Consider the following 18,523-nt stretch of genomic DNA (forward strand, 5'->3'; position numbering starts at 1 on the left):
AGCCTTCGAATCCACCCTCCAGTCCCAAAAGTGTCCAGGCTTATAACTAAGCCGTATACATTCCCTGATGGAAAGGTCCTTCATCCTGGTAAGTAGAACTAAAACTAAGAGAACTCTTGGTACTAACTTGAAAAAAGGGGTATTACTATGTGGACAGCAATCTCTATTATCGATAGCAGCGTCCATGAAAGAGAAATTTGCTCTGACTTAGCTTGAAACATTTGTTCACATTAAGTTGCTTACTTTATGTTCTTTTCATGGTTGATCTTATAGCTGTGTATACTTAATACAGAACACAAGATTGAAATAACATTCGCCAATAGTTAAATATCCATGATTGTAGAAATGACAGAATGCAAAAATGTTACAAGTAATATCAGTTCGTTTCAAATAACAATTTTAAGACAATCCTGACCTCACACTCGACAATTAAATGTAAACATAGAAAACACATAGATGCCTTAATGAAATGAATTAACAAACGTATTTCACATGGCGAATCCAATTATCATAGTCTTGGTAATTACCATTTTAGGTGTAACCACCGTGCTGGATATCAACAGCCTTCATCATAATCCACATGTTTGGGAAAACCCTGAAGTATTTGATCCTATGAGATTTTCACCTGAGAACAGGAAAGATAGACCCCCACATGCATATGTACCCTTTGCTGCAGGGCCAAGGTAACTATATACTCTATAAAGTAACTATATAGCAACGTAAGATTCAAGCATGGCATACCCTTATGTACGCATACACACTGTACCCAGCCACCCACCTACCCACTAATACAAAAATAAGTTTATTCATCAGCCATCGACAGTTAAGTATACAATTAACCAAACAACATACATTTGCAATAACCCCTTTCGGTTTTTGAATGCCTATAATCTCATAAATGCATTTCTCTTTTAAATCTAGAAACTGCATCGGTCAGAACTTTGCTCTCAATGAGATGAAAGTTGCTACAGCACTGGTTCTTCGCCATTTTGAATTAACCATTTCCGGCTGTCCTCCACCAATAAGGCAAACTAAAGCTGTTTTAAGAGCAGAAAATGGTATCTACGTGAAAGTTAAACCAAGGAATATTCAACAGTAACAATGTAGTGACTAGTGTAGCAATAAGTGTTACTGGTATTACTTGCCTATGATGGTAGGATCAAAATACTAGCTCTACAAAATTTGACAGGGTCTTATGATTTTGCTACACACTATCTGAACATTGAAGAATCAAGAAGTATATGAGTCAAGATAACAACTTTTCGCCAAATGTTAACGATCAGTAACAGTGACAGTGATAGTAAAGGAATAGTAAGAGTGTACAGTGATATTAACATTAAGAGTAATAGTGGTATTAACAGTGGAAGTAATTAATGTTAAGTGACAACAACAACAACATTGACAGTAACAGTTCAGTGACAGTAACAGTGACAGTGACAGTAAAAGTCCAGTGACAGTAAAAGTAAGAGACAGTGACAGTTAGTGACAGTAACTCCAGTGACAGTAACAGTCCAGTGACAGACAGAACTTGTGAGTGAGTGACAGTGACAGTAGGTGACAGTAACAGTGAGAGTGACAGTGAGTGACCGTGACAGTAACAGTCCAGTGAGTGATGTGAACCCACTGAAGAAGAAACGAGTCCCTTGAAATCCTCTGTGTTATCAGCAATTAGGTAATAGTTTGATATTATAAATTCATTAATTCTGGGTGATGACGGTGTTAATTATTTAATATTTGAAAGTTTCCAATGTTTGCACCTGATGAAGACTCCATGTTGTATTGGGAGGAAATGGTTCTTTTGTGTAACCAACGTATAACACAGTTCAAATTAGATATAGTTAATACGGTTTGGAGTTGGTTATTACACGGAGTTTCAAGTGCCAAAAACCTATAGATATTAAGCATATTCCTACATCCATAACCAGCAAGTTTGAAATAACGACTATAATCTACCTAGTTCCATTTGCGTTATGAATTATACTTATGATAGTAAAACGTGAAACTGATAGATTTTCCGTCATTTTCCAATGACTATGACTACAAACTATGAAGACTTAGGTTTTTAATGAGATCGATCATTTTGAAATGTTAAAAGTTTGTTAATGGAATCGCTATTCTTGCAAATCGAATGTTTTCATATTAAAGACTGTGTTAGTGTATTGTACTGCAGGGTTCTGTGAAACAAATTTAAAGTAAAGTTGAAATATGGATGAGATATGTATTGTATTTTAGATTTTTCATTTGCTTTCTACTTAAACAATGTAAAACAATATATACTATCTGTGGTTACAACTCAATTTATGCAATAAATGTAAAAACAGTGTGTAGAGTGTTTGTTATTATACGTACCGGAAGTGACTGTAAATAGACTGGGTAAACACTTTTAATCACAAGTACGCACAAGTAATCAAACAATTTATGAAAAATAATTTTTCAGTATCTTGTGTAGCAATATATTGTGATGGACTCGTGGAATGTACTTGAAAAACTCTGATATTTAACACACAATACTAGCGTAGAATGCCTATGAAAGCTAATTAGAGGTACGTTAGCAAGCCTTGGACAATCGTGACCCTCAACATCACACAAAGCTGTTCGTTTGACTTTGTGTATGGCAGAACATATACTATAAAACTGGGTCCAGACAGTTTGTCAATGCCACCGTCCAGTCTGTACATGTAGACCACGGCACAACAAAAAACCCCTGAAATATCACGTGAAACCAACGACCCAACCTGACAGAGGGGTATTAAAAAGAAATCGTTTCCCTAAAGGAAGAAATAGGTTTTAACAGAAAAGAAGTAAAAATAGCGGTGAACTAAGAGATTATGTCAAGAGCGTATTTGACCCGATGTTGACTAGACGGTGTCCAGCCAGCGAGTGAGTGAGAGAGAGAGACAGGACCATGTGACCAAGACTCCGCCCCTCAGCAGCTGACTGGCATCTGACAAATGTGCTTCGACAAAGACACGGGGTTTCCAGACCTGATAAGCAGGGACAAATTCGACTTTCTCTGGTAAGTAACTACGAGGAGCCAAATACAGGCACCCAGGGGTGCGACACCCGCAAGCTTCTACGACGATATGCATATACAGACTGGATGTGGTGATTAATTATGCTTACCCAGTTCGTTTACAAATCACTTTCTTAGAGTATAGATTTGTGAATATTCATTTTACTTTTCTTTAAATTACAGAGTTATAAACACTGACTTGATCTGCACCATAGAGAACACAATAATAGTTTATTTTGTAACTAATAATAAATCAAACATACACCCCCGTTTCTCATCCGATGATGTCTTTGTGAATAGAGTGAGATGAGAGTATGTTCTTCAAAGATGTTACCATTTTGCATGTATAACGTACTGTTCTTTAAAGATGATCCATATTTGGTTTAAGTCGGAGTATACTTCATGTACATCAACACACTTCAACTCAGCATTGATAGCATACAGCAAAAGTGATCGAGTATGCACTTTGAGGTATTAAATTGTGACTGTGTCTTCTGTCATATGATTTGGTACTCTCGACATGATGCCATCATGTCAATTTGGTATCATATATATCTGGATACCTGAGTGTCATTTCTGACTCCGAAAGCTAGTAGACACAAGAAATCTTCAGCCGGGACAGTGAGTGGCTATAGTACAACCATAAACATTGTAAAGGTTCATCCACTGCTACTAATTACGTTTAGATTGTACGTCGATCAGTTTGGCTAAAATGGTCACGATAGATATATTGATCTCTCTTAAATAAGTCCTTGTTTCTGAGTGTTTCTGATTCCAATATATGTTTTATTTTGCTGATATCTTTCACTTTTGTTGAAGTAAGCATATAACATAAACATAACATAAACTTAACATACATATAACATAAATATAACATAAACTTCTGACCTATTTTTCCCAATCACAATAATTTTTTCTATTATATATCAACTCAAATGAAAACTGGGTGTTGTACTTATCTTCGTGTGGAATCAATGCATGTCTAAACGTGATATAAATGTCAGATGTTTATCTTGGAGTGACCATTGTTCACATTTGTTTGTCAATGATCAGAAATAATGAAGGCTGCACTATTATTATGATTATGGCACCTTTATTTCGTTATTTTTAACGTATTTTCTCGCCTAGATGGATTAAGCTAATTGGTCAAACCATACGTCAAATTATTTAATTTTTATTTGTATCTTTTGTCAAACACAATTTAAAGGGGAACAAAGGCGAGGACTTTTTTACCCTAGCTGCATAGATATACCCTTAGGAACCCAGAAATATCACTTTAGTGCGACGTCAAAGAAATATAGAGTTATAAAAGATGGAATATCTAGGGTGGGAGAAAACTACCACTTATACATCGTCGTATCTATCAGTAGCAACTGGTAGACGACACTTGGAATGTGTCATGTGACCTATTGAGTAGAGAAAGGGTCATTTGAACTTTACTACAAATATGGCTGTCGTCGAAGCTACTCCCGTCGCTTTGATATGGGGTCTCTCTGTTCTGTTCGTTGCGTCACTTATTTTCAGGTTTGCCAGCTTGATCAGAAGAGGTTGGCAGCTTGAGAAGCTTTTATCTGAATTCCCATGTCCGCCGAAACATTGGTTTTACGGCCATATCATGGTAAGATTTCTGTGAGTGTAAACCTTGTTTGTGCGTGTGAAAGGGTCGCCCATATTAACTCATACGTAACACACAGTGTTACGTTTGTGTTATACTAAGGGTCTTAACGTATATCAAGTGGTCCATGACAGCTCTAACGACCGGTGTTCTGGTTTAGTGACACTAAAAAATTCACTTTTTACTGTTTAAGTACTAATATACGCAAAACGAGTATTAAGCAGGTCGTGATAATTGAACTTTATAGCTATCCTAACCTTTGTCACAAAATTTCAATCATTTAAATTTAAAACAGTCTGGTTGTACAAATCCAAAGTCCTACGTCGATAGACAGAAATAAGGGTTATATTTCACACTGTCATATTCACAATGAAGGGACTCGGGTGAATAATTGCTAAAATGTAGGTTGGTGTTATCTTTGATTAAGCTCACTAGCTCCTATACAAATAAGTTTTATACAATATGATTATGGGTTCGCTGTAATCCTATATCGGAACGAGTGCCGAAAACCCCCAATTTCATATAAGTGCTCAATCTCTAACTAAAAAAAGGGCGCAAATGGATACCGAGTTTGATGTTGACTTGTTATGTCTGAAGTCATCAGTTGCATGGTTGAAGGAAATATGGCGCAACAAATTTCACAGGAAAACGCCCTAAACTGTGCAAGACAGGGGATTGTCAAAATCGGTTCATGACGGTACATTATAATAAATAATTGTACAGGAAGGCTTAAAGCTACGGCAGATAGAGGATTTCAGAATCAGTTCATAGTGCACTGTAATCATAATTAAACGAGTATTTTGTATAGTGGTTAGAACTTCAACTGATTGCTACTAGCGTGCCATAGTCACGCTATTCTCTTCGTCAACATGCCTTCAATTGCTTCTTTTCCAGGGTGTATTCAATGACAAGTTCATGCACCAGTTGGAGGCATTCAGTGGTGAATTCAGTCCCTGTTTTCAGATTCACATTGGTCCTTTTGCAAGGATGCTTAATTTAGTTCATCCAGATACAGTGAAGACAATATATGCAACTACAGGTACGGTCAACACTTGTTCACTTGTTTTATGCACTGATAATGATGCTCTTGAGTTTGATATTTGGGGAATTGTCCTAGTAACTGCTGACTCCGTAACTATTAACAAACACTGCCTGCAGCTGTATTCTGTGATAACTATCATTTTGAATGAGTCTAGGATAAATTAGCTATATCGTCATAAGAGATAACTCTAGTTCATAATTATTGTCGGTAGTTGATGTTCTGTGAATATTACAGCTTGTCATTAATGTGCCTAAATAACAGAACTAGTACTGTAACTTACTGTCACAAATGACATTCAGGAATATCAATCGGAATGAAAACATAGAGTATTTTCCGTATGTATTCCAAACAAGAGAAAACAGTTTTGGAATTCAATTATTGACGGATACCATTGGCCATAGACCAACGTTGGTGGAAGGTCTATGCATTGAACTATAGGATAAATGTATAACATTTCATATCAACTACTCTTCAAACACCTGAACTGGAATGTTGCCCTGTACAACCTCTGCCCGACCTTTGGATTTTTAGTACGTCCCTGGGAGTAGAAAACATGCATACATGTTTCCACACACGCCATGGCGTAATTGCGTGCCCCAGAACATTTAAATATCATTTATTCTGATCGGAGTACAAACAGTTATCCAAATTATCCCGATCGGGATAAATCAAGAGAATATCCTGACTGCATAACCTCTCCATTGTGTTTCGTATGCTAAATATCAGAACGAAGGCAATTGTCATCTCGCTGACGCAAATAAACTAAGCTGCTTCATGTTAACCATCGTCGCTCGATCCAACAGCAAACCTCCCATTTTCTCCGTTCGCTCGTTGCTTCGTACCATTACTTTTTTTCCCATGGACGTATTAATATATTTCAGAACCCAAGGATCGCGTGACCAAAGTGTTATGGAAGGATTGGCTTGGTGACGGATTACTTATTAGCTCCGGTCAGAAATGGGCCAGAAATCGTCGTCTGCTGACACCAGCGTTTCACTTCGACATACTTAAACCATATGTCAAGATTTACAACGAGAGTACTCACGTGATGTTGGTGAGAGTTAATCTTTAACTTAAGCACAAGTGTTTAGAATAGCAAAGTGTATGAATAACATGATAGAACTACACCATGTGTAGATCTTATGATAAGAATGAGATATCTCACCCTGTTCGTCAATTGCCAGCCGTGAGAGGAGGTATATGACAGTGATTATGTTCTGTCTGTCTGTCTGTCTGTCTGTCTGTCTGTCTGTCTGTCTGTCTGTCTGTCTGTCTGTCTGTCTGTCTGTCTGTCTGTCTGTCTTCCGGCCAAGCGTGTCATCATTTTCTCAGGAAGGGTTGGATCAATCAAAAATGTATATGATCTCTTTGTAATTTATTTATTTATTTATTTAATTATTTATTTATAAACCATCCAACAGCCATGCATTCCCAATAACAGGAGGAAGGTTCAGTGTTAATGCAGGAGGAAATAGTAATTTTAATTGCTAGATTTTAGTAATGTTGACATGACTAACAAAAACAACAGAAGTAGAAAACTGTTCTTGTATTATACAATCAATGATATCGTTTAGGAAAAATGGAAGCAACAGGAAAAAGATACATCGGTTGAGTTATTTAAATCCATCAGTTTATTGACTTTGGACTCCCTCCAGAAATGTATCTTTAGTTTGGAAAGTAACTGTCAGCACACAGGGTGAGTCATACCGAGACTTTATTTAATTACCAGTTTTATTATCATTTGAGATAGTGTGGGCAACAGTTAGATATATAATTAACCTATATTTACATATTTTGAAATGTTAAAACATTATTCCTGTATATATGCACTGATAAATGGATTGAAAAGAATAGTTTGGAGTAGCTTTGAAATCACTGTCTGCGTTAGGCAAAAACAAAAGAAATCTTTGTTTCATATAACATGACTAGAAAATAGGGTAGGTAGGTCGGGATTTCATTTTATTTTACATACATTTTATTTTTTTAATTACTTCGACTCAAAGACGAGATACTCGTTGGTCACAATGCAATAAAAACCGTAACAGTTAGTGAGGTGTAAAAGAAACAATTGAAGAACATTATGTGATTCAGAAGTAGATGGACACAATATGCAGAGTGTGCTGTTTGTTATAGGCAGAAAAAAATTAACCAAAGATACTTTTCGTATGAAAATGTACAGGGAAATAGAAGTAAATTGTCATAATTTTACCATTTTGCATGTCTATTGTAATAAATGTTTAGGGTCGGCGGCTTAAACTAGGGTAGGTCAGGGTATCAGAAACACACAATTTTTTATTTGACCTTATTTATATTTCTTATATGGTTTAGTCATGGCTCAGACACGTGTATTCATATTGAAGGAGTATTATATTTCCATACAACCCATTAGTAAAGTAGAACGTAAATTCAAGTCATGCAATAATGAAATAAACACTCTGATGGAAAATGACAAATGTATAATCTTTGCAAGAGGTATTTAAGTTTTTTATGTCGATAATGTTGACTCTTAATGGAAATCGTTAATTTTATCTGACAAGAGCAATAACAAAGCCAAATATATTCGACTATGGATTAAACTGGAATAAAAACCTTCTATTTTGTTTGAAGCGAACACGACGAATACTTCTCAGCCATCCGTGATATCGGTAATCTTACGATTAAGAGAGTAAGGGACTGGAAAGTCCTTCTCATGGGATCTTGGTTCTTTGAAAACTTTACCCATGATGGACGTCAGTGGCGGTTAACATTGGACAGACTGCATAGTTACTCCCGTCGAGTCATTGATCAGAGATTGCAAGAAGTCAATGCTGGTGGCAAAAGTGAAAGGCAATACATGGACTTTCTTGATATACTCGTTGGAGCCAGAGTAAGTAGAATCACAAATATGAACACGTGGTGGCATTTTGTTGATTACTATCAGATGTTATTAAAAGTTAAGATAGAACGTGCGTATCGAAAAAGTGACTTCTTTTTTTGGCATTCACATGTCCCGGGTCACATGTAGCATGTTTTTGAAATGTCCATAACGGGATACTATGACATACGTGTTCTTACAGGATGAAGATGGTACGGGACTATCATACCAGGAGATACAAGATGAAGTTGACACGTTTATGTTTGAAGGCCATGATACAACTGCTTCTGGTATTTCCTGGATTTTGTATAACCTGGCAAGACATCCTACACATCAGCAGAAGTGTAGACAGGAAATCGATGCTATATTGGATGGAAACGAAAACGACGAACTTGATTGGTAATTGTAGTTTAAGCACAACTTACTGTAAAAAGTCATGGAGAAGTCTCTTTTCCCGCCTCCCCCCCTCTCTCTCTCTCTCTCTCTCTCTCTCTCTCTCTCTCTCTCTCTCTCTCTCTCTCTCTCTCTCTCTCTCTCGCTCGCTCTCTCTCTCTCTCTCTCTCTCTCTCTCTCTCGCTTGCTCTCTCTCGCTCGCTCTCTCTCTCTCTCTTTCTCTCTCTCTCTCTCGCTCTCTCTCTCTCTCTCTCTCTCTCTCTCTCTCTCTCTCACACACACACAGACTTACAAGAGGTGTTCGTTCACATTTTCAATCAATCCATATGTTAGACATTTTCAGTTAGATTTCAGCAATTAACAGTTTTGTTATGGTTGGTTTTATAGGAACGACCTTCATAATATGCCATATACAACAATGTGTATAAAGGAAAGTCTACGAATACATCCTCCAGTACCAAAGACGTCGAGGCTTATAACAAAATCGCGTACGTTCCCAGATGGAAGGGTAGTGCATCCAGGTAAGTTTGATAAAACGATAAAACATGAGATAAAAGGAACTATTATTACATTGAATAGAATAACACGGCACGATCTCGTACTTTGGAATTAAAAGCAATCACTTTCGTTTTAGGTACAACTGTCATTTTGGATGTAAACAGCGTTCATCATAATCCACGTGTTTGGGAAGACCCTTATACATATGATCCAATGAGATTCTCACCAGAGAACAGTAAAGACAGATCTTCACATGCATTCGTACCTTTTGCTGCAGGGCCAAGGTAACTATACATACATAGACACATTCACGTGTTCACACATTTACACACACACACACACACACACACACATACATACACACACACACATGCAGACACAGAGACACACATACACATGCACACAGACACAGGCACAGACACAGACACAGACACTGACACAGATACATTCTCTAATAAATGGATAGTGTGTTAAATACACGAATATGTAACACATATATACATATGCACGCGCGCACCGGACATACAGTGAGACAGGCAGGCAGGCAGGTACATACATACATACATACATACATACACACATACAGATCAGTACACTTTTGATGTGTGGTACAGTAATTTATTCATGGCAATGTTATGAATGCAATAATTGTGAATTGAACAACTCACACTTAAAGATGATTGTAAATTCGTTATGCGTAGTTTGAGAGTTCTCACCATATATCTGTCTCTCTGTTTCGGTCTGTCTGTCTGTCTGTCTGTCCCCCCCCCTCTCTCTCTCTCTCTCTCTCTCTCTCTCTCTCTCTCTCTCTCTCTCTCTCTCTCTCTCTCTCTCTCTCTCTCTCTCTCTCTCTCTCTCCACAGAAACTGCATTGGTCAGAATTTCGCCATGAATGAGATGAAAGTTGTCACAGCACTAGTACTCCGTCATTTTGAATTGACAGTTTCTGGGTGCCCCAAACCAATAAGGGAATCAAACATCGTTTTAAGAGTAACCAACGGAATTCATGTGAAGATCAGACCAAGAATGCCATGATTATTGAGACAACAGACACCCGTGTGATAAGCTCTACGAAAATGTTTTTGATAACAATTACTATACAATGAGAACGATCTAAAGAAAGAGCACAGTTCTTGTACTTTTTAGTTAATGGAGGCTAGGTGAAAGAGTTGTTATTTCAAGAAAGCTCCTTAAGGAGAATGACATTATTGTTAACTCCAAAGACGGCATTGAAATTAATATTAACAAATATTAACGCGCATGGTCTATGTGGGTGGTCCTTGACATTACACTAATTTGAATATCATTATAACAGAACGTTTGGGAGCCTTCAGTAATTACAAGGGGGTGTTGGAAGTACGGGGGTTACTTTTTTCCAAAACGGTTCTCACAGGAGGAACATATGTTATGAAAGTTGAATAAATGGAGAATCACATTTTACTTTGATTCATTGTCTTGTCTAACTTGTGATTTGCGTGATTTGACATCCCACCGCTGCTACCATTGTATTGTAGTATCGCTGCTGACAACCATACAGTAAGTAAATTGTTAGTTGTAGCGTGAGCAGAGTAATGGTTCCCACAGGAGTAAATGGGAAAAAAGTGTGGTAATATCTTGCAGATAATGTGATTGCGTGATGAACGTTGCCGCATCATACTTGATGTATGTGCCAATTTATACAGAAATTGAAGAGTGTATTCGTAAGATAAAGTATAATTATTGAAAATCATTAAGTATGCAAACTGCAAGTACTCACTAGGGTCAAAAGCTACATGAAAGCTTTATAGGACATGCGCTCTGTTAACATCCATACATTTGCAAAATTTCATATTGCCTAAGATAATGCCTAATTACAGAATATGATTATGTATGCAAATATCTGAATAATATTCACAGGATGTTCACCAAAACTTAAAATACGTGAACTTGAGATTAGGCAATTATATAATAACGGCCGATAAAGTCGAGGTCGAGAGAGTATCTCTCGGTGAATGTTATCATGGGGACAAAGCTTGCTGAATTGTGAATGCTGCATATCAAACAGTCCAGGAATTAATCACTTGTGGCCATTACGCTAACAAATATGTGTACTAAATTTCGTTTGAATTGAGTCAGCCTGTGTTGAGTAATAGATAGAGACACACCACAGACAGACATACATAACTAAAACAACCGTACAGATAGACACAGACAGATAGACAGACAGACAGACATCACTAACACGTAACCTTCCCTTACGGTAAAATCCCAATTCACCTGGCCCTTCGACCCTTGTTATTATTGAAGGCTCCGTAAGATAATATGTGAAATGCGCAAACAGATACAGTGTAAAAGTGCTTTAGGTATTGCTAATACGTATTCTTCCTAGCATGCCATATGGCCATATATATATATATATATATATATATATATATATATATATATATATATATATATATATATATATATATATATATATATATATATATATATATATATATATATATATATATAGTATATCCAGAGTGTACCCGTGAAAGTTAATTTATGACGGAGTTAAGTGGTCAATTCATAGTCGCATGGCCTTGAGGACACAAAAAGGTCATTTAAAGTTGACAATATGGCAGGCATCGGAGCAAGTGTCGTCGCTTTGATATGGGGTCTCGCTGTTCTGTTCGTTGCGTCACTTATTTTCAGGTTTGCCAACTTGATCAGAAGAGCTTGGCAGCTTGAGAAGCTTTTATCTGAATTCCCATGTCCGCCGAAACATTGGTTTTACGGCCATATTATGGTAAGATTTCTGTGAGAGTAAATCCTGTTCTTGTGTATGACATAACAGTGACAGCGTCGCCCATATTATTTAACTCATGCTTGATACACAGTATGGATTCCAGCACAACCTAACGTGGTCTAAGGCACACCTGAATATTGACCTGTTCTATCATCGGTAGTGGGCATCGTATGTACGTTCGGATGTGGTGTGTGTGTAGTCTGAGCTAATTCCCTTTCAAGTCCAAGTCGATCCCGTGTATGGAGTGCCAAGAGAGTAACATTGTATAGGAGGGTTACGTTAACATAAGGGGTCCCCTCCTTAATTGTTACAAGATTATTGAACATTCCAGACAGACTGAATCTATGCAGATAAAATGGCAATGTTCATAGTGTGATTGACAATATTATCATGACAACAGTAGTCACGTAATATGGACCTGACATACTTAGATTAAATTACAGTATGTTTTACATGTATTTGACATCAGTACTTGTCCAGACGTGAAAGGCCGCATTATCTAAGCTGAAGGAACGCCTCGATGTTTCAGGCCCATATCAATTTGCTACCATGACAACCGTTCTATAGAAGACGCAGTGCCTCTAGCACTACGCTCAGTATTAATTCATTTAATAACAAGCGTAATTCCTATGTGCGAATGCCCTTTGTCGATTTGAGCTCTGTATGTAATACAGCTATACATTAGTTCCTCTATGTGCAGGTAGGTTTTATTTAACTTTTTATATGATGGACCATATACTGTCAAAATTAATAATCACGTCACGTTCTTCGGTAAAGTAACTAGGAACACATGACTGAATCCGTTCATGAAAGCATGTAAGTGATACATGATGAAAGTAAGGTAGGCGTATATCACAATAAACTAAACTCAACTGGGATATTTTCTGTAACGGGTCAAAACTGGTCAGTGGTACAGGTAGCGTTCCATAGTCACGCTATTCTCTTCGTCAACATGCTTTCATCAATTACTTCTTTTCCAGGGTGTATTCAATGACAAGTTCATGTACCAGTTGGAGGTATTCAGTGGTGAATTCAGTCCCTGTTTTCAGATTCACATTGGTCCTTTTGCAAGGATGCTTAATTTAGTTCATCCAGATACAGTGAAGACAATATATGCAACAACAGGTATGATCAACACTTGTTTTATGCCTAGGTTGAGATACTGTTGAGTTTGATGCTACCGACAGTAAAACAGAGAATAGAGAATGTGGTTTAAGACGATGGATATGTCGTAGTTGCGTGCACCAGAGCATTTAAAGTCATTGGGTACAAACATTTATTCTGATCGGGATAAATTTATCGAATTTGGAGGATATTCCTGACTGCATAACTGCTTCATTGTTTTGTAGAGTAAATATCTAAGTGAAGGAAGTTCTCATCTCGCCTATAAAAGAAGGGTGCTTCATGTTAACCAATGGCATTGCCACGCGATTCACTACGCAAGCCTTCCAATTTAATTTGCATATATTTTAGAACCAAAGAGCCATATCACCAGAACATTATGGAAGGATTGGCTTGGTGATGGGTTACTTATTAGCTCCGGTCAGAAATGGTTCAGAAATCGTCGTCTGCTGACACCAGCTTTTCACTTCGACATACTTAAACCATATGTCAAGATTTACCACGAGAGCACTCACGTGATGTTGGTGAGAGTTAATCTTTAACTTAAGCACAAGTGTTTAGAATAGCAAAGTCTATGAATAACATGATAGAACTACACCTAGTGTAGATCTTATGATAAGAATGAGATATCTCACCCTGTTCGTCAATTGCCAGCCGTGAGAGGAGGTATATGACAGTGATTATGTTCTGTCTGTCTGTCTGTCTGTCTGTCTGTCTGTCTGTCTGTCTGTCTGTCTGTCTGTCTGTCTGTCTGTCTGTCTGTCTGTCTGTCTGTCTGTCTGTCCGTCCGTCCGTCCGTCCGTCCGTCCGTCCGTCTGTCCGTGTCATTATTTTCTCAGAAAGGACTGGCACTATTAAAAAAAATGTAAATGCAATCTTTTAAATTTATTTATCTATATTTATTTATTTATAAACCATCGAACAGGCATTGCCAAATAACAGGAGGAAGGTTCAGTGTTAGTGCAGGAGGAAATAATATTTTTAATTGCTAGATTTTATTAATGTTGACATGACTAACAAAAACAACAGAAGTAGAAAACTGTTCTTGTAATACAATCAATGATATCGTTTAGGAAAAATGGAAGCAGCGGGAAAAGGATGCACCGATTGAATTATTTAAATCCATCAGTTTATTGACTTTGGACTCCCTCCAGAAATGTATCTTTAGTATGGAAAGTAACTGTCAGCGCACAGGGTGAGTCATACCATTCGCATTTTACAATTACAAATGTTATTGTTATTTGTCTCACTAAGGTAAATGGGCAACCATTAGATATATAACCTATATATATATATATATATATATATATATATATATATATATATATATATATATATATTCACAGTTCACAATATCATTTATCTTTGATATGATAATTTCATTGAGAACAGTAATTATTATGTAAGTTTTTCGTGTCGCTGACGTTGAAAACTAAGGAAATCGACATTTTTTCATCTGACGAAAATGATAACAAATATATATATATATTCGAATATGACTTAAACTGGAATAAAAATGTTCTGTTTTGTTTGAAGTGAACACGATGATTACTTCTCAGCCATCCGTGATATCGGTAATCTTACGATTAAGAGAGCAAGGGACTGGAAAGTCCTTCTCATGGGATCTTGGTTCTTTGAAAACTTTACCCATGATGGACGCCAGTGGCGGTTAACATTGGACAGACTGCATAGTTACTCCCGTCGAGTCATTGATCAGAGATTGAAAGAAGTCAATGCTGGTGGCAAAAGTGAAAGACAATACATGGACTTTCTTGATATACTCGTTGGAGCCAGAGTAAGTAGAATCACAAATATGAACACGTGGTAGCATTTTGTTGATTACTATCAGATGTTACTAATAGTTAAGATAGAACGTGCGTATCGAAAAAGTGACTTCTTTTTTGGCATTCACAGTCCCGGGACACATGTAGCATGTTTTTGAAATGTCCATAACGGGATACTATGACATACATGTTCTTACAGGATGAAGATGGTACGGGACTATCATACCAGGAGATACAAGATGAAGTCGACACGTTTATGTTTGAAGGCCATGATACAACTGCTTCTGGTATTTCTTGGATTTTGTATAACCTGGCAAGACATCCTACACATCAGGAGAAGTGTAGACAGGAAATCGATGCTATATTGGATGGAAAAGAAAACGACGAACTTGATTGGTAATTGTGTTTTAAATAGTGCTATAGTCACGAGAAGCTCGTGTGTGTGTGTGTGTGTGTGTGTGTGTGTGTGTGTGTGTCTGTCTGTCTGTGTGTGTATGTGTCTGTCTGTCTGTCTGTCTGTTGTCAGTGTGAGGATAAACGGTCAAAATAGCGAATCAATTACGTCATATCGGCATATCTGTGTAATTATGGTTCTATGAAGTATGTACAAACAGTAATTCGTCCATCTGAAGAAACAAGTTGAAAGTGGAAGATCTCTAAATTGTAATGATATTGAGAGAGCTTTATCATTAGCAGAGTTTTATCTCTAGCCTTTCTGGTGCCCAGTTACACCTAAAATATGGATATGAGTAACATGTATATGCTTTGTAATAACCATTGAAAAGAGGAATGGATTTAAGTGGATTACTTATTGCTATTACTGAATTTTGTACATTTATTCATACATGCGTCATCGACTCTTCGTTGTAAAGTGTTTTTTTTTACATCAATTGTATGTTCCTCGGCGTAGTGAAGGAAGATGTGAGGGTTTTTTTTTTTATAATTTATTTATATTGCTTATAGACAGTGGTGCTAAAAAAGTGACATCAGTCAGAGAGGTGTTCGTTCTCATTTTCAATCACTTCAAAATGTTCTACATTTTCAGTTGGGTTTCAGCAACTAACAATTTTGCTATGGTTGGTTTTATAGGAACGACCTTCATAATATTCCATATACAACAATGTGTATGAAGGAAAGTCTGCGAATACATCCTCCAGTACCAAAGACGACAAGGCTTATAACAAAATCGCGTACGTTCCCGGATGGAAGGGTAGTGCATCCAGGTAAGTTTGATAAAACGATGAACAGGACATAAATTGTACTACCATGGGAGAAAACAGCACGACCTGGTGCTTTGGAATTAAAAACAATCACTGCTAAATTATAATTGTTTATTTACACTATTGGTGTTAGAAATAGCCATTAGGTAGTTTGTGTAATATTATATTTGTGTAACCAAGGAGATAAGTTGAGGCCGTATGTAATTACGCATCACTTAAAATCAAATCAAATATTTTTAATGCAAACCTAAATTTTCGTTTTAGGCACGACGGTCTTTTTAGATGTTAACAGTGTTCACCATAATCCACATGTTTGGGAAGACCCTTATACATATGATCCGATGAGATTCTCACCAGAGAACAGTAAATGCAGACCTTCACATGCATTCGTACCTTTTGCCGCCGGACCAAGGTAACTATACATAGCACTTGTACAGACACACTCACATGCATGCACATGTACACACATATCATTGCATGCACACGCATACGCACACACACATGCTCTAAGAACTGGATAGTGTAATAAATACAAGACTTTGGAATACATAGATAACGTGCATATAGGTACGCACGCACGCGCGTATGGACGGTCGGACGAATGAACAGACGGCCGGACAGACATACATGCAGACACACACGCTGGCAGACATACATACATACATACATACATACAGACAGATAGACATACATACATGTAAAGGTCATTTTACAATTGTAATTCATATGTAAATATCGATGAGGATTGTGGGAGTTGGCTCTCTGTGTCTGTCTGTCTGTCTGTCCCTCTCACTCACTCACTCACTCACTCACTCACTCACTCACTCACTCACTCACTCACTCACTCACTCACTCACTCACTCACTCACTCACTCACTCACTCACTCACTCACTCACTCACTCACTCACTCACTCACTCACTCACTCACTCACTCACTCACTATCTAATTTTAATTCACAGAAACTGCATTGGTCAGAATTTCGCCATGAACGAGATGAAAGTTGTCACAGCCCTGGTACTCCGTTATTTTGAATTGACAGTTTCTGGGTGCCCCAAACCATTGAGGGAATCAATCATGGTTTTAAGAGCAACCAACGGAATTCATGTAAAGATCAGACCAAGAAAGCCATGATTATTGAGACAACAGACACTCGTGTGAGAAGCTCTACGGAAATGTTGTCGATATTAAACAGTTACAGAGAACTAATGAAAGAAAGAGTACGTTTCTAAGACTTTAATTAAAGAATGCTAAGCCAAAGAGTTGTTATTTCAAGAAAGCTCCTGTTAACTACAAAAAGGCATCGAATTTAATATTTACAGTTATACTTTATGAGGAAGGTCTATTTAAGTTTTCATTGCCATTACAATGATTTAAATATCTATGTAATTAACCATTAGGAAGACTTCAGTAATTACAAGGGGGCGTTGCTACTATGTAGGTTAATAATTTCTTCACAAAATGGTTCTCAGTGGAGGGCCATACTTTAGAAAATTGAATAAAGTGAGGGTCACATTTACTTTGAGTAATTGCATTGTCTTACGTACGATTTGTGTGATTTTGGCATCCCACTAGTGTCATATCCCACCGCTGCCACCATCAAATTATAATGTAAGTAGATACAAGTCTTATCGCTGTTAACAACCAAAATCAATTGTTAAGTTGTGTGAGCGGAGGAGTGGGTCTGACGGGAGTGAAGGAGAACACTGTGGTAAGATATTGGGATAATGTGATGCCTAGCTAGGTCCCTTCTGTTTTATACCATTAGAAGATACCATATTATTACACACGCACGCACACACACATTCCGATGCCTATTTTTGTGAAAATGAGTGATGGAAAATAAAAGGCAATTTAGATCGTACATGGAACCCGTCCAAACAACACCACGAAGACATTACGCAAACAAGTACACGTTAAAAGGAATGCCACTCTAGGAAATAGAATATTTTCGTAAAGATAGGGTTTTGAGACTCATTTCATCATATTTACATCACTCGCTATTGCCGCAAAAAACTGGCTAGCAATCTCAGTCTCAATCTGAAGCCCTTTCCATGGATATGTTTTTTTGGTATTGGAGTAAGCAGACATGTATATGCAATAGCAGAACATAAAAGGTTATTATTGTTTCATTTTTTGGTCATATGCGTTCAAGAGTCATTAATATTTAAACACCTTATATTCCCATGGTAGCGTTCCCTTCATATATTGAC

General features: G+C 37.3%; 3 protein-coding genes across 3 annotated transcripts in view; all 3 read left to right on the top strand.

The window, feature by feature from the left end:
• Window positions 1-1,183, top strand: part of LOC144450991 (cytochrome P450 4F12-like) — a 5,965-nt gene extending 4,782 nt beyond the window's left edge. Inside the window, exons 7-9 of the mRNA XM_078141750.1 lie at window positions 1-88; window positions 536-683; window positions 922-1,183. The exon at window positions 1-88 is cut by the window's left edge and continues 46 nt beyond it. Coding sequence (XP_077997876.1) covers window positions 1-88; window positions 536-683; window positions 922-1,099 — 414 coding nt within the window. The 3' untranslated portion in view covers window positions 1,100-1,183. The remainder of the gene's footprint in view (window positions 89-535; window positions 684-921) is intronic.
• Window positions 1,184-4,503: 3,320 nt separating this feature from the next.
• LOC144450467 (leukotriene-B4 omega-hydroxylase 3-like) lies at window positions 4,504-10,577 on the top strand. The gene is made up of 9 exons (XM_078141078.1): window positions 4,504-4,631; window positions 5,523-5,667; window positions 6,552-6,724; window positions 7,245-7,366; window positions 8,278-8,536; window positions 8,727-8,923; window positions 9,305-9,438; window positions 9,552-9,699; window positions 10,279-10,577. Exons 1-9 carry the CDS (start codon window positions 4,629-4,631, stop codon window positions 10,448-10,450), a joined length of 1,353 nt encoding a protein of 450 aa, XP_077997204.1. The 5' UTR covers window positions 4,504-4,628; the 3' UTR covers window positions 10,451-10,577.
• A 1,447-nt stretch (window positions 10,578-12,024) lies between these two features.
• On the top strand, window positions 12,025-17,812 carry LOC144450501 (cytochrome P450 4F2-like). The gene is made up of 9 exons (XM_078141138.1): window positions 12,025-12,185; window positions 13,166-13,310; window positions 13,659-13,831; window positions 14,381-14,502; window positions 14,844-15,102; window positions 15,291-15,487; window positions 16,181-16,314; window positions 16,576-16,723; window positions 17,273-17,812. The coding sequence occupies exons 1-9, from the start codon at window positions 12,183-12,185 to the stop codon at window positions 17,442-17,444; spliced, it is 1,353 nt and encodes a 450-aa protein (XP_077997264.1). The 5' UTR covers window positions 12,025-12,182; the 3' UTR covers window positions 17,445-17,812.
• The last annotated feature ends 711 nt before the right edge of the window (window positions 17,813-18,523 follow it).

The sequence above is a fragment of the Glandiceps talaboti genome, chromosome 20 (assembly GCF_964340395.1).
Source record: "Glandiceps talaboti chromosome 20, keGlaTala1.1, whole genome shotgun sequence".
NCBI classification, from domain to species: Eukaryota; Metazoa; Hemichordata; class Enteropneusta; family Spengelidae; genus Glandiceps; species Glandiceps talaboti.

Excerpts from the sequence above, each read along its gene's own strand:
- LOC144450501 (XM_078141138.1), top strand. Across the intron at positions 13,311-13,658 it reads GACAATATATGCAACAACAG|AACCAAAGAGCCATATCACC; the intron begins GTATGATCAACA and ends CATATATTTTAG. Across the intron at positions 15,103-15,290 it reads ATATACTCGTTGGAGCCAGA|GATGAAGATGGTACGGGACT; the intron begins GTAAGTAGAATC and ends ATGTTCTTACAG.
- LOC144450467 (XM_078141078.1), top strand. Across the intron at positions 8,924-9,304 it reads GAAAACGACGAACTTGATTG|GAACGACCTTCATAATATGC; the intron begins GTAATTGTAGTT and ends TTGGTTTTATAG. Across the intron at positions 9,700-10,278 it reads CCTTTTGCTGCAGGGCCAAG|AAACTGCATTGGTCAGAATT; the intron begins GTAACTATACAT and ends CTCTCTCCACAG.